The sequence below is a fragment of the Microplitis mediator genome, chromosome 5 (genome assembly GCF_029852145.1).
Source record: "Microplitis mediator isolate UGA2020A chromosome 5, iyMicMedi2.1, whole genome shotgun sequence".
NCBI classification, from domain to species: Eukaryota; Metazoa; Arthropoda; class Insecta; order Hymenoptera; family Braconidae; genus Microplitis; species Microplitis mediator.
Genome location: NC_079973.1, coordinates 3,231,917 through 3,248,988, shown reverse-complemented (window position 1 = coordinate 3,248,988; position 17,072 = coordinate 3,231,917). Strand labels below are relative to the sequence as shown.

The 17,072-nt window shown below is 33.3% G+C and overlaps 2 protein-coding genes across 5 annotated transcripts; both read left to right on the top strand.

Annotated features, from left to right (window-relative positions):
* The first annotated feature begins 752 nt into the window (after positions 1-752).
* On the top strand, positions 753-5,453 carry LOC130668484 (uncharacterized). Of its 3 annotated transcripts, none has more exons than XR_008990020.1 (6): positions 753-1,814; positions 1,933-2,041; positions 2,358-2,462; positions 3,017-3,371; positions 3,655-3,891; positions 3,969-4,105. XR_008990020.1 is itself a non-coding variant. In XM_057470803.1 (6 exons), the coding sequence occupies exons 2-6, from the start codon at positions 1,964-1,966 to the stop codon at positions 4,807-4,809; spliced, it is 633 nt and encodes a 210-aa protein (XP_057326786.1). In that variant the 5' UTR covers positions 1,548-1,814; positions 1,933-1,963; the 3' UTR covers positions 4,810-5,453. The 3 variants fall into 3 exon arrangements, 1 of the variants encoding a protein (XP_057326786.1); XM_057470803.1 differs by lacking the exon at positions 3,017-3,371 and adding an exon at positions 4,744-5,453 and having other exon boundaries at positions 1,548-1,814; positions 3,969-4,115; XR_008990021.1 differs by lacking the exon at positions 753-1,814 and having other exon boundaries at positions 1,869-2,041.
* A 6,079-nt stretch (positions 5,454-11,532) lies between these two features.
* Positions 11,533-16,623, top strand: LOC130667821 (Krueppel homolog 1-like). Of its 2 annotated transcripts, none has more exons than XM_057469676.1 (2): positions 11,533-11,868; positions 13,691-16,623. In XM_057469676.1, exon 2 carries the CDS (start codon positions 13,711-13,713, stop codon positions 15,361-15,363), a length of 1,653 nt encoding a protein of 550 aa, XP_057325659.1. In that variant the 5' UTR covers positions 11,533-11,868; positions 13,691-13,710; the 3' UTR covers positions 15,364-16,623. The 2 variants fall into 2 exon arrangements, with proteins under 2 accessions (XP_057325659.1, XP_057325660.1); XM_057469677.1 differs by lacking the exon at positions 11,533-11,868 and adding an exon at positions 13,291-13,608.
* The last annotated feature ends 449 nt before the right edge of the window (positions 16,624-17,072 follow it).

Genomic DNA, 17,072 nt, shown 5'->3' with positions numbered 1-17,072 from the left:
CATAGTCGCTCACTAAAAGTTGTGATGTACCATTACTCGACCAACACATGGCCCTATAGTCGCTCAAAGACAATATCAATTAAACTATGATAAGTTTATTGATTTGGACAAATAATTTATAAATTATACTACTTTATTCTTTTATAATATAAAATTTCATGAATTTTAAAAATGTATTTAATAAGATATAGTTATAACAATTCTTAAAAAATTTGCACTGAGAAAAATTTCTTTTTGGACAATTAAATTGGTTTTGTTGAATTCTATTAAACTAAAAATTATTTGGGACAACTAAATTTTATTACGTCAATATAATCTATTTTATCATTTTTAACAAATGATTTAATAGACTCTATTTGTTTGACATTAATATTTCTTTCTCTAAGATAATAAAATCATATGGTAGAGTTAAGAAAATATTTATTTAATGGACAACTAAACTATTTTGTAGTGCCAACAAATCCAAATATTAGAGCAAAATATTATTATATTAACTCTAATAAATATTAATTAGACACAAAAAAATATATTCATTTAGAATAAATATATATATTTGTTCGAGGTTAATAAATATATATTTGAACCTAATGATTATTGATTTAAAAGTTATGGTGTTCGGCAGCAGCAGCTGGAGTAGTTCGGTGCTCGCCACTAGATCGCGCCCACCATTTGTCGTGTCCCTGGTAAGATACATATTTCGGAGTTCTTATATTCCGAGCTTGAAGCATTTATGGGAAGAGTTATCCGCTGAATATTTTTGGTAGTAATATGTGGGTATACTGTATTACACTATGACATGAATGTTTAATATTGATATTTTACCTGAACAATTTTTGTCAGTACGAAAAGAAGTACTTGTGAAGGAAATAAATTATTTTTCTAAATATGCATTTATTGAACTGTTGAATAAATATTCTGTCATTTCAAAATAATTTTTAATTATTATCAATAACCCATTCTCTATAATGATCACTCATACATTTCATTATGACTACTTTATAAACACTACAGGAAATCAGTTTGATTTTATGCCTGCTACTAAACGCGTAATTATCTTTACTAAATCTTTTATAGTTTCTAATCATTCGTTTTGTTGGTGGATTACAAAAAATTTAGTTAAAACAACCAAATATATGATTGGCAATGGGTAATCAAATCATTTTCTTGTCATAACTAAAATTTAGTTGTCAGAAAATTTTTTTCTCAGTGTGACGTTACCTAAATTTAATCTAATGAATGAACGTTAAAGTAAAAAATACCCGGCTTTGCACGATTTTGAAAACATTCATTTAATTTAAATTTATAATCTATTATAAAATAATTTGATACATCATATTTTGATATATTTAGTTTCACAAATAATTATTTATCAATAATAATATTTTTAGTTGTAATTTGTTTTTATAAAAATTATAGAAAAACGCCTCAAACATTTCAAGTGAGCGACTAATGGTACTGAGCGGGCATAGGGGCTTTTACTGTACTAATAATTGGAAATAAAAAAAATTATCAATTCGGAATTTATATAAATAATTAATGAAACGAACGATATATTATTTTTATCGGAATGTCGACTCGGGTAGACCGACGTAAAAGTGGTCCTCTGAATCTAATAAAAATAAAAGTATGAGTATTTTTATTTTTTTTCTAAGTCTCAGGTAAACTCCTTTCTTCCTTCTCGGCAATCTGGAGTCTCTCAAACAGTCCAGCTAATGTAAATGTAGCGTAGAGGTGGTGGTTAAAGACTCCTCCTGCTAATAAAAGCCGCTCACTAGGCGCCGTCACATACAAACAGTTACAGGCTGCCAGAGCACGTGAGTTCCACGCCACTAAATTAACTCAAATTATTTTAATAATTAATTTAATTTGTAATTCAAATTCCGGTGCTTTCAATTTTCCCAAATTTTTTAATTCAAATTTTATTTTTTTAAGTGATAAATTCAAGTGCAAGTGATTGGTGAACATGAGGCTGTATATTATTATTTCGTGTTTAATTTTAATTGTTAATTCCTATCCTCTGAGGGATGAATATAATTCAGAGGTAAGTTAATTTTTTTTTTATTTAAATTAAATGCAAAAAATAGTGAAAATTAACCGCGAAACTGAGACTAGATTTAAATAATTTTTAGTACAGTGAAGATCGAAATCATATCATGTATATGAGTGTCATATACTTTCACTTAAGTTAAATATGTTTATATACTGGACACTTTCTTCCACTAGACTCTTCAGTGGAAAGTAAAACTACCGGCCAGCATCTTTATTTATTTTTTATGACCTCATTATTATAATTATCATTTTTTATTTTATTACTTTTAAACTATAATAATAATAATAATAGAAAACTTATTTTATAGGCATCGGATCATTATTTGACTTTGGTAAAAGAAAACAATGATGCTGCTTTAAGAAGTAAAAGGACTGTTGGAGTTTTACGTCAATTTTTTCCCGAAATAACTGAGGTAAATTTACTGAACTATCAATTAATATATAAAAGGCATATGTGGTATAAAAATATATACATATACACAGAAAAAAAGGATTTTTTGGCCTAAGAAATTTTTCCAAGTCCGAATTGAAGACTTAAATTTTCGTAGGACAAGAAAAAATGTTTTCTTAATCCAGGAAAATTTTCGTTTTCAATTCATGTAAAAAATTTCTTGGGGTGGGTAGTAATTTTTTCGGGGATAAGTAAAAATTTCTTACGTCAAAAAATCCTTTTTTTCTGTACCCGGAGAATATATTCTTATTTAAAATACTATGACGTCATAGTAAAACCCGACCATCTTGACCACCTGCCGGAAATTGAAATAAACGCATGAAAAAATTACGACCATCGTAAAATTCCCAATGGTTACAATAATTTGTGATAAATTTTACTATGGCCGCAGTAATTTTTCCACGAGTTTATTTGAATTTTTCCAGTGGCCAATGGTCCGACTTTACCATGACACCATATAATTTTGAATGAGAATAATTTCTCCGTGTAGGTGTAGATAAAATAAAAATTTTGTAGATGATTGACGGTATAGTGAACAAGGTAGTCTCCGAGGTGATAAAAGCTGTGGGTCCAGCATTGGTACAGAATTTACTAGGCGGAAATCGTAAAGAGAATGATGGAAATACCAGAAATAATGACGAAGGTAGTGAAGTTACAGTGGCGCTACCAGCGGACGAATTCGAAGACTCGGATTTGAATGCTAATGAAAATGAGTCTGACATTACGGACATAAATAATAAGGATAGTTTTAGCAAAGTTAATATTCCTCTGCCGACTTTTCAAACTAATGAAGTAACTGAGGCATCAGATGCTACGATATCGAGCACTTGGCCGATTGATTCCGTGCAAACGGAAGGATCTAACAGTCAAGGTCGAGTTCAGTTAAATTAACTAGATCACGTCTTCATGCGACTGGCATAAGTTATTCGACATCACTCGACTCATTAACTTTCTTCTCAATCTCTTTCTTTCCGTCATCATCGCCTCGGAGATTAAAAAATGTTCTAACAAAACTCAAACCATTAACGATCATCTGACGATCAGATCATGTAAAGAATCAGTGTCATTATGTGTTTTTGTGGATTAATTTATTGTATATTAATATACTCAATGTCGGCCAATGATTTTTTACTAAATTGAATTTTCGAATTTAGAACCAGCGGTCACAGCAACTACAGGATCTGGATATAGCAGAGTCAGAGAACAAGGAAGTAAGAGTGGCATTCGAGGATACCGATCAATCAATAAACGAAGCCAGCGCGGATTTGTCTTCGCTGGACAACATCGAGATCGGAGACGACGAGAATCGGAACAAAAGATTTAGCGGCGGTAATGGAGAATCTGGAGGCAGTGGCGGTGGATCTGGAAATTTTATTTTCGATATTATTAGAGTAAGAATTCAAAAATCCATTGAAATTTTTCCAATCATTCAGTCGTTAAGAAAAAATATTTACTGTATATTTTTTAGTTAATTGCAGGCAGTGGATCGCCACCAAGTGACGACAGTTCACCTCACGGAAAACACGACCCCGAAGAAGCTGTCCCTGGACCAGCGACGCGATTTTTAGTTATTGCCAACCGAGGTCTTTCAAATCTTATCCAAGATCTCATCCTGGTAATTTTATTTTTCCACATAAAAAAATTCATAATTAAATTCTTTAATTTTCGCTCTACAAAATTATACTTAACCCAGTAATTTAATCAATAATTTCGCAATGCTGTGTTATGATTTATTTAGAAATCTCGCCAGGGGGCAATTAATACAAGAAATGTCTCAGATAATTTAAAATTCGTCATTAGATGTCTCAGTGCGGTGACAAAATTCCTTTAATTATTTATAGGCATTTCCTATATGATTTTTTTTTTTTTATAATTACTAAATTATTAATGTATTATATAGAATTACTAAATGTATGAACAACCGGGTCGGCAGCCGTTCTACATATATTAAACATGGATTGTGCAATGACGGTAGGTCGAATCGATGGAAAGCAAAAATGTGGCATGACTTTCTCTATGAAATAGCGCGTCTGTGTTGAGTACACAAGTTATATATTACAACTGGGGGATAAATTACGCAACGTAAACGGCTGTAGTAAATGTTGCGCGTATTTAATCCGGAAAGGGGGTAGAATTTATGAAGATATGTGATAACAGATAATAAAAATATGAAATAACGATGTTATTTAATTCATTAATAATGAAAGTTATGAGTTATTAAGTAATTTATATATATTTTTCAGCGTATTGCGGCAACGAGCGAGCGGTTCGTCAACTTCAAAGCGCGACTGATAACTTCCATCATATGAGGAAGCCAGGGGGCTGTGGATAAACAGCTCAAGAGGACAGAGGATAGATAATAACTTTTTTTTTATTGATGGAGAGATTATCAGATCGCAGGTACGACGTTGACTACTCGCCGTCCCTTGTTCCTGGGATCTTCGCCTTCTCTACTGGTCCATCAGCTACAAATAAATAAATATTTAAATGCCTGCCATTTTTTATACGGTAATAAATTTGAAATAAAAAAAAAATACAGAAAATATGTTAGATAAAATAAAATAATGTACATATATAGATATATATGGAAATTCATGTGTCACTGCCTTTCTCTTTTTTACTTTAGTGTATTAGTTGACAATTTTAAATGGCGATCACCTGAGTTTCGTCAATATAACTAGTAGTTAAATATATATTTGAATATATGCTCAAATAATTTTATTTTATATTTTTGTTGATTATATAAATTTTATTTTTATGTATCATTACCTCGGGGATTTTTACCGGAGACTTAGGTTGTATTATAATTATTATTATTATTACTATTTGTATTATTATTATTATTATTATTATTATTATTATTATTATTGTTAATATAATGTATGTATAACTAATGAACATATATATAAATTTTATGCTATAAAATAAATGTATAGTTTTTTAAAAAGCTTAAGTTTTTTTGTTGAAATTTTATTTTATTTATCACAACCCTCGTTAAAAATTTGAATTTTATCAAGCGATTTATAAATATTTATCATCGATCTGAACTGAAATTTTTCAAAAGAAAAAAGAAATCAGATCTTATGTTGGTAATACAGTTTCACATGAAACTTTACTACTGATAATAACCCAGGAAACCAGAGTTTCAGTTCAGAAATTTAAATGAAACTTGACATCTCGATGACGTACAGTGGAAATAAAAAATTTCAGTTCAACTTTTAGCTCTCTTACGTAAAATTAAAGCTGACATTTTACATCAAGTTTGCATGTAATTTTACGTGCGGAAGAGCGAAAATTGAAATGAAATTTTGTATGTAAACTAGACGTCATCGAGATGTCAAATGTTTTAAATAAATTTTTGAGTTAAAATGTTGATCATCTAGAGAGTTCTCGAAGTCAATTTTTAATCTCGTATACGTCAAATATCTGCTTTAATTTGACAGCTGGTTGAACTCAGCTGCGGTGATTTGCGAAAGTTTTCTCATGAAATTGAAACGTAGAAAATCTCACTTATCATCGACCAGTAAAATCAAATGATCTAAATTTGTTTCAAAACTTTTAAAATTTAATTACAAATTTGCCGCTGTCTTAATCATAAAAAATTTAGTATTAAAATTGAAAAAAATAAATTTTCGTAAATTTTCCGCGATTAAAAATAAATAAATTTGGAAAAATGTACAATTACTTGTAAAGTGAAAGGTAAAAACCATCTGCACAAACAAAAAATAAATAAGAATCTTTATTTATTTATTTGTTATTGAAAGCAGATCTATCTGAGCAGAGGTACGTGACCTCAATAAGTTACGTAACAGATCGGTAGCCGATCTGTACCGCGAAGAAAGGAGAAAGCTTTTATTTGTCGTATGCATGTCGGAGTAGACCATCGTCGAATTCGTCCTTGGTAACTAGACGCATTCAGTGTTTAGTTATCGTCTTCTCCTTATGATCACATTCTCTGGATAGGAGGACAAAAAAATATCTTTGACGGCTTTGTGGACCAGCCACACGTGCTTCCCGGTCACTGACCCATTAATGCCTCTCTAATATTCTTTTAGGCTCCATTCCTCCGTAGTTGAATCCGTGGTAGTTTAGTGGCTCCTACCATCCTCATACCCATACCACATCACAATGCCAATGACTTACTCAAGGTCTTCTTTCATCAACACAATATTCATCTCTCCTCTTTGTCCCTCGCCTTTAAAAAATACTTTTTTTCCCCACTTTCGTAATCCATTTATCTGATTAAACAAACAATCTTAACATTTTATAGAAAAAAAATTTTTTATCTATTTTACATACATACTTTTAACTAAAACTACAAAAAAATATATATATATATATATATATATATTTACATTAAAAAAAAAAATTTTTACGAATAAAAAAATTTCACACGTTTTATTCACGTGATAAAAAAATTAAATTATTTTTATTATTCACTTGCAGTAAACACACTGTGCGATATATATGTATATATATATATATATATATATATACTCTTGTTATTTTTATAATACGAGACAGCACACAAATGCATCGTGAAAGTGACGAGAACATTCGAAATGGACTCTCACACCGCCCAAGACTTGACCTAAATATGTTATACTACACATAAAAAATGATATATACACATCCATATATATCTAACCATATATATGTGACCAATACATGAGTAATCTTAAATAGAAATTTAAAAAATATTTCAACACCGCTATTTCATTCCATCTTTTAAAAAACAAACTCTCCTGTTACATCAGACTCTAATATTTCATGTATATACATAATTAAAATAATCAAATTTATTAATGAGATATCTTTTATCAATTAAAAACTGTGTTTTTAAACTTTTATTAATCATCCGCGACGTAAATATTTACTAAAAATAATTTTCGGCGAAATGTTTACAACTTATTGAAGGAAGTAAAAAAAATTCCACGTGGACAGTTATGTTTTGATATAAAGATATGCTTAACAATGATATATATATATATATATATATATATATATATATATATATATATATATATACATCCGTAAACAGAGTAGTCAAGTCATTCATATGTAATATCTATAGATATATGAGCAAATATATACTTACTATACAACGAGCATGTTTTTCTCGTTCATCCCGAGTGACCAATTACGTCACTCCGACGTCAAGTGATAAAATTTTTCGTATAATCGACCACGTGTAGAAAAAAATATAAACGTTAATATAAATTATTATTATATTATTCATTTATTACAACATTTAATGACGATTTTAGATGACGACATCATTCTTATAAATTTTATTGACGTAAAAATAAATTAATTTATTACATAACAGAAAAATATTTTTTATTATTAAATTACTAAAAATATCGAGAGCATTTATCGGCATGTGAAAAAAATATTTTTCCAAGTTTCGTCGACTGTAAATAAATATTTATAATACACATGTCAGATAATACTGATAAGTCTTCCGGTAGGTAAATACCCAATGCGTAATTAGTTGATCCGGACTTAACATTAATTTTAAATTCAAATTTAAATTGTCTTATTAAATATTTTTTAAAAAATATCAGCTTAAAAAATAAAATTTGGACTAGACTGGGATCGGAGTAGAGAAAAATTTTAAAATTCGAATGAGGGCGGCAAATTTTTTTAATGATGACATGTGGGTGGGTGGGAGGGGCGCGAAGTAAATTATCATATAGATAAATGTAAAAAATAGTATGCAAAAATAGCCGTAGCCTTTGGCATTTCGGTTTCAATACAACTCCGATTGCGAGTTCTAAGGTCGTTGCGGCATAGCTTAAAACAAGTCTCGTTGAGATTGGTCAAGGTACGACACCGCTCTAGACCGTTTTTCCCCACTACTATATCTACCCCCCACTAGATACGCGCGAGAACAAACTCAATCTCCCATCCGGCGAGCGATGATACGAATACATACGAGTAGCAGACTCCCTCCACACTACTGCCGGCAAACTACTGAGCTCCAATCCAAGCCTCTTACGTCCCCGCGCGCGAGATCTCGCGGCCGCGACCCCGACCCCGTCATACACATCAACTATTTCTATTATACCCAATACAAAGCACAATACTTATATTAACACAGCCCAGCTATTCAACGTACATACATATTTACTACTACTTTTTCCACTACCGTCCATGTTTTCTATCCCCCGAATAACTCCGTACCGGTAAACACCCTTCTAGTCCACATAATACCATTTCATTCTTCTTCCTTTCTCCTACCGCCCCGTTTTTTTACTTATTTTTTTCCTCTTGGTCTCTTTATCCCGGGGAGGGGAGAGCCCCCATCCACATCGACATCCTGATTTCGCAAAAGGGGCCGAAAAAAACCCACTACGTCGACATGATCAAAATAACAAAAAACACCGTCGAAATACGGTAAAAGATTATCAAATACTTCTCGGAATTTTATCTAATAAAATTTTATTTTTACTTTATTCGATAATAAAAAAAATAACCCGAAAAAAATATAAATTCATTATTATTATTATCGTTATTTTTTACTTTACGTCTTATCGCGTATTGTTCATTAACATACATAATGATATTTTATATTTATATTTATATTTATGTTTTTATAATCGCTTATCCAGGACAGTTAAATAAATTGTCGAATTAATGAATGGTAATGTAACGAGAGTCGGACGTCGTCGTGAAATGTTTAGCATACACGGTCATGTAGATAATGCTTTTAGAGTACAGAGTACATACAGTACACACACAGAACCTGGGCCTACCATAGTTGGACACACGTCATCGTGACGGGACTACAATCATCAGATACAAGAGGAAGACGAGCTGAGTATGAGCGCAAGTTAAGAGAAAGACAGTAAGAGTGTGGCTTTGGCTCAGTAATGTACCAATGTAGCTCATGTAAGCGACAAAGAGAAGTGAAATGTACGCATGCAGCAGGCGGCAGTCCAATGCCCCCACGTAGGAGGCTGCCGACGTGGTTTCGACCGTCTACACGTGCAACCGCTCCACTGGGTCATTGCTCCTCAAGTTCTCGCCTCTATATATCTTTACCTTACTGTCAAACTCGCATATATATATATATATACATTAAAACCCCTACTCACATATAATATTATATTGTTATATGCTCGACACTTGTCCGCCAGTTTTATTTTTCTTTTCTCTATTATGTGCCTAGATAATTTTGAAACCTCTCTCCCTTACCTAGGTTTTTAATTTTTTAGTTAACACTCCACGAGTGTTAAAAAATATTTTTATACTCAGACTCACTCGCCAACAAAAGATTCAAAAATACATAATAGAGATTTCGACTTCTTTTTGACGTCTTCCAAGGCCGTCACGTCCTTTGACAATTTAAAATAGCGCTTTCGAAAATTTTTTGACCTCGGGAATCCTGCGTACGGTTTAGTGGAATAAAAGATTTATTTATATGTATATATATATATATATATATATATGTGTGAGATAGAGTATTGACATTTCTTGGTGGAGAGAGATTAAATTTTTGGTGAGACCTCTCACTCGAGGGACGCGTGTCACCCTTCATAGCACGCGCAGGTCGAGGAGAGATTCAGTCGTAATATAACGGGGGATAGAATCTCTCCCTTTCATATACATGTACATATATATATACTTAACATGGACGGCGCAATAAAACGACGAGGGTTTGAGTGAGAATAGCGTCGTACACTTTTGTAGTCGCGCCTTCGCTGGATAATGAAGAAAATTAAATGAAATGAAAATAAAAAAAAAAACAAACGGAACTGCAATTCACGCTATGGATCCAACGAAAAGAAATGAATAAAAAGTGTGAAATTATCGGCTAAACACCTGATATTAATCCAAATATTTTTACAACCGATATAATGAACGATAATATTTTTCAACACTCGTGTGTATTAATTTAATAATATTTAAATTTTAAATAATACTAAACTGTCCAAACAGAAAAATATATACATACATTTTAATCTTATTCATTAATTATTTATTTTTAAAATCCGATCTCCAATGTTACTGATACGAGACAGTTCGGTACACAAATATTTAAAAATATTAAATAGAATTTTTTTTGATAAAAAATATATAAGAAAATATATAGGCCAGTGCGTAAGCTCGGTCATGGACATTACATACATAGAAAAAAATAAATATAACGAATAGGGAGTAGCGACCGCGCGTGTCAGACTACAATTTTATTATAATATTTCATATCGAGGTTTTTTTAAAAATACAATACACACATATATACATATATATATATATATTATCGTACTCCATTTTACACATCACATACATACATACATATATATTTTATACAAACTGCAAGCAATAGGTGAAAGCGAAAAATGCCAAAGACTTATTCTTAATGTGTGCGATATTTTTACGCGCATGTAAAAAAATTTTACGACCGTAGTCGTGTATCAATGATCTCAAAACTCATATATATTTGCACACATACGACTAAAAATTTTGTGTGCGTTCGTATGTAAATGTGTGCATTCGCTTACATGCATGCACACATACGAGTGGAAATTTTGTGTGGGTGCACATGTTTGCATGCATATATGCACGTATGTAAATGTGTGCAATGCATGTAAGCTGAATGCACGCGTCAAAGGCGATCCTTAGGTCACCGCGTCCTCTGCACTCTTTCTTTCTCTGTCTCAGTCTTTTTATACCCCCCCCCCCTCCAGTGCTTGAACGACGTAGCTAACGTACTATACGGTTAGGTATGGAATGGTGTGTAGTGGTGTAGTGTAGTGTGGCGATGATATTCCTTATCTCTGTTGCACTTATCGAGTGAACGGACGCATCCTCGTCGAGGCTACACGCGCGTCGATGGTAGAAACCGCTCCGGCAGCCTCCACGTGCTGGATTCAAACTCGCTCGGTCGCCCTAAATTGTAGGTCGCGTGGAGTGAAGTTCATAGGCGAGGGCCGCGCGAGGCTGATCGCGGGTACGCCGCGGAAGTGGGGATCGGAAACTAGGGACAGAACGGGCCTGTGTTCGTAAAACATCGAGCAACTTCGGCAAGGCTACACTCCTGAGTAGGAGGTAAACATTGTATAGTGCGATTGGTCATCCTCGGGTTCTTTGCTTTTTCTTGTTTTCGATCTCAGTTAGGTCCCAGTGAATCTACCAAACGCTATACCGAGGATATTTTTTATCCGTTCGATAACTTTTTCATTTATTTTGTCGGTCGCTTGTGCTTGGACATTTGAGTATTCAAACGCGGCGGCAAAAATTTTAAAAAATAATTATTATAATTAATAATAATTAAATAAATATATACATTTTTATACGTACGAGTTATGGACCAGTGCAGTTTTGTGCTCGCAAAGTGAAAGTGTCAAATTTTTAAAATACAGGTCAGTACACTTATATATTATTATAATATATATATTATTTATATACATATATATTTTTTTTTATTGTAGTAATTAACTCGTTTTATATTAATTTTAACTCGAGTTTAATTTGACAACAAAGCACGTGATAAAAAAAATTGTGCATGGTCATGATTATATTTTTTTTTTTTTTTATCGTTTATTTGTTTAATTTTTTCCGAGATATAATTTTAATAATAACAATAATGAGTAACGGTGAATAAATATTATTATTTACATGATTATCGATCCGAGTTTTTTTGGTGATGGAGTATATATAAATATATATGCCAGCATTAGATATTATTTCTAATACATAAGTGCGCATCTACACAGCGCAGTATAAATGTTCCCCCATGACATCAGGACCCTCGTTCTCAAAACTACATAGCTTGTAGTTGTGTACTACACATATATATATGTATGACTGTACGGGTATCTTATTGGTGTGTTAGTGTGCGTCTAAACTACGTGCTGGCCCGAGAGCCGTTTTTGGGGACGATCGATAATATTTTCGGGGCAAGCGCGTGTCTTTACGCAGCGCGAATCCCATAAGTTAACGGCAAGACCGCGGGTAAAAAATTCAAATTTAAAATAACAGCGGCAATAATTTATAAATAATAAATAATAAATATTTACTTTCAATACGTCATTATAGGTTGCCCAGTACGCTCGTAGTGTCAGAGGTACTATTTCAGTGATGTAACTCGACGTCCTTACCGCGCGGCGAGTTGCACGAGGTCGGTGATCGCTATAAAAAAATGCGAATAGCACACGTGGAGGCAGCGGCACAGGGTTTCCGAGTTACTTTACTTTATATACATACATACATTCATACATATATACATACAAGACTAGGTACGAAGGCGTGCCATAATATGCCCGTGACCGCAACTCAAAACCGCCGACCCCGTTCGCTGCCTCGCGGGTTCTTCAACAACAACCGGAGCGCGTGCAAGCCCCCGACATAAATAAAATTGTGGTACTCGCGATTGTATCGGCTAGACGATGTGTTGTTGCAGTGTATGGTGTACATGCACACACACATTGCACACTGTACATTGCACATGCACATGGAAATTAAAATGCAAATTCACGTTGTATGAAAACTAAGCCCGTAATTACACGGATGCATGGACTAGTAAACTAGTAAACTCGAGTTATGATAATATTTATACGCAGTGACGTAACGGCAACAATTGTATGACTTGTAAATTATACAAGTCAATTAAAAAAATGATAAAGTTATTTCAGTATTGCTTTGGGCAGTGGGTAATAACGTTGGCTAGTAATTAGCTGATTGTACTCGATTGATTATTTTCAATGAGATTGATTAGCAGATAGGTAATAGTCGGTTTGGATGTTTGGTATAAAGTAATTGAGAGGTAGCAGTACAGGATAAATGCGCGTGCGTGGCCTTTGGTCTTTTTAGTCTGGGATTTAACGACGACCACGGGGCATTACAACCGGTGGGCGGTTTTCGGTCAAAATGTAATACGCGAGTATGTAGTGGGATGGCCGTAAGAAAACTTATCATGGGATAATTTGAAAGTGTGTATTGGTATTGGTAAGGAATAAACGAAAGCGCAGTCGCATCTTGTTCTCAAGTGATGCGTTGTAACCACCTGTACCTGTTTTTTTACTCGACTTCCTCATTTCACTTTGTTTCTTATTCCAACGGCCTTATTTCAACCGGCGACTTTTAATTTTATTTTAATTCAGGTGCATAGTCAAAATATTTTTTTAAAATTAATTATTTTATTTGGGGATAATTTATTAATAAATTGTTTTTTTGTTTCTTCAGTTGCAGAAATTAAATTTAAAATGGTGGGCTACTATCCGGAAGCAATAGGAGCTCGTGCCCAATCATCACAGATAACGATGGCGACTCTAGAAGTTATGAAGCCCGTTAAAAGTTTGGTGTGCAGTCCCGATTTGACGGTATTCGCATCTCAGCCGGTTGACAGATTGACCGAAACAGCGGAGGATAAATCCTACCACTGCTTGCTCTGTCAGAAGACATTCGACCAGAAAAGTGTCTATCAGAGTCACCTTAGGTCCCACGGTAAGGAAGGCGAGGACCCGTACCGCTGCAATATCTGCAATAAAACATTCGCCGTACCGGCCCGTCTAACCCGTCACTACCGTACCCACACGGGGGAAAAACCCTACCAGTGTGAGTACTGCAACAAGTCATTTTCGGTAAAAGAGAATCTCAGCGTACATCGTCGCATTCATACTAAAGAGCGGCCATACAAGTGCGATGTATGCGAACGCGCATTTGAGCACAGCGGTAAATTACACCGACACATGAGGATACACACGGGCGAACGTCCACACAAATGTTCGGTCTGTGCAAAAACTTTTATACAAAGCGGCCAGCTGGTTATTCACATGCGCACACACACGGGGGAAAAACCTTATGTGTGTAAGGCCTGTGGCAAAGGATTCACCTGTTCTAAACAGCTTAAAGTACACACACGCACGCACACAGGTGAAAAACCCTATACGTGTGATATTTGTGGGAAATCATTCGGCTATAATCATGTACTGAAGCTCCACCAAGTTGCCCACTATGGGGAAAAAGTTTACAAATGTACTCTGTGCCATGAGACATTTAATTCCAAGAAGACAATGGAGATGCACATTAAGACTCACGCCGACTCGGGAACAACGTCACCGCGTGATTCACCTATTGAACCGGTGATCGAGATATCGCAGAACGCTGCGGTAAATTCAATAAGTGACGCAAGCAGCATCATTAGCAGCACCAGTTGCAACAGTAGCAGCAGCAGCAGCAGTGCCAGCAGCATCAGCAGCGTTTGCAGCAGCATCAGCAACGGGAATTGCAGCGACAAAGAGAACAAGACTGAAGACACTCAGGCTTACATGCACTCACGAGACTTATCGTACTACCTCTATCCGCGGGATCAGTATCAAGCTCCAAGTCCATCGGGTGTTAATCCAGCTCTGCTGGCAGCAGCAGCCGCCGCGGCTGCCGCCGAAGACCGATCGCTGTTCCAGCCGCCAATTATTCCCGCAAATTCATCACCAGAATCTCAATCCCTGTTTATCTATCCCGAGTCAACGGCCTACACGTCTTATGGACTTCAAATAAACGATATCAGCGGCAACGATTGTTCATCGCTGCTCAATTTACCCGGTAACGATGCACGGAGAAGAGTCGAGGCTGCTCTGGAAGCTGTTGAAGAGGAACGTCAGCGTGAATACCACGGCGGTATTACTGGCGTTAATCGCAACCAGCAAATATTAACACCTCCCAGCAGCAACCCCGTGAGTCCCGCGCCCTCTCCGGATCCTCTGGATCTCGCGGTCCCGGTTGTTACGAGACAGACATTGATATTACCACCGCGCAAACGGTGCAAGGCTATTTTGGAATCAATGGAAAGCGAAAGAACGGAGCTGCTGGTCTCTCAGAGACACAGCTCTGTCATACAATTCGCTCGCGCTTCTTAGTAAGCTTCGGTTAATTATTAATTTGTTTAATTAATAATTGATTATTATTTATCTTAATAGTCTGAAACGTTTAATTATGTATAAATATATATACACGTATATATATTTATATATACTCTGGCGAGATTTATTCGCCATCACTTTGCCGAGTTTTATAGTATTAGGTTTATTGAATATATACCGGATTATATAAATTATTAATTATTAAAAAATATATATGAAAAAAAAATAAATAATAAATATTAGAAGTAATGTAAATTCCGTTTGAATTTATAAATATATATATATAGACAAATAACGGAAATGGTTACAAATTAAATAATTAAGAGTCATTTTCTAAAGTTATTTATTGTAATTTTCCTTATTGGGAAGTGTTTTATTGTGTCGTATAAATTGTAATTATTTTTTTTTCTCTTTAATTAAATTAATTTGCGTAAATATACGCACTACCCGACATATTCCAGCCAATATGTAATTTTTATGCTACAGGAAAAAAAAATTTCCAGGCGCAGGAAAAATTTTTTATTGTGAAATGGAAAAAAAAATTTTTTAACTAGACAAATTTTCTTGATGAGAAATAGAGTAAATATTTAATAAAATAAAATTTGAAAAAATTGCGCATTTAAAAAATTGAAAAATTAATAAGTGCATTTTTTATAAATATTTTTTTTTTAATTATTTACTCTATTTATATACAATTTTAAATTTATCTGATGTCTGCTACATTCACACTCGTATTTTATTGACGTAAGAAATTTTTTCTTGGCTCAATAAAATTTTCCGTTTCAATTCATAGTAAAAAAAATTTCTAAGGGAAAGTAAAAATTTTTTTAAAGTGAGTAAAAATTTTTTGCGTCTAGAAATTCTTTTTTTTTGTGTAAAATACGTCTGTATATTTATAGCATACGAACATTAAAAATGTTTAGTACTATCTTATAATTATTTATAATAATAATAAAAATTATTATTATTACTATTATTATTATTATTCTTATTATTATTGAGCTAAAAAACATGTTTTTGTTTGTCTTAATAACCGATAAAATTATTTAAGCACCAAACAATTGATATCTCTGTGATAACAACTCCATACTACCAGAATACTACGAGAAAAGAAATAATAAAAATAATAATAATAAAAAAAATATGAGGGTAGTTGAGCCCACTGCCAGTACAAGAGTATAATTATAGTAAAAAAAAGAAAATAAATGAATAATGTAAACACACAAGCTTTAATTTAATAAAACAATTGATAACGACGACAATTGCTGTAGGATTAATAAAGTACTTTATGTAATAATAAGTAATTAACAACCATCTGTATTGTGTGTTTACATGATTGTGTTTATATCATCAATGGTCATAATATACGTATATATATTGTCATTCTCAATAACAGATTCATACATACGAAAAACATAAATACAACACACGCGAGATTCATATGAAAAAGAAACATCTAGCATCCTCGATCATCTTACCGTGTCGTGCCTCAATCTTCTCCGATTTGAGGGGATCGCTATTATATAAAAATATGTTTCTTTTTTCTATACAGAAAAAAAATATTTCTTGGCACAATAAATATTTTGTGTTGTGAAATTAAAAAAAAAATTTTCTTAAGACTAGAAAAAAATTTTTTTTTATTTCAATTCATAATTCAAAAAAATTCTTGACGCAATTAAAGAATTTTTTTGATGCAAGTAAAAAAT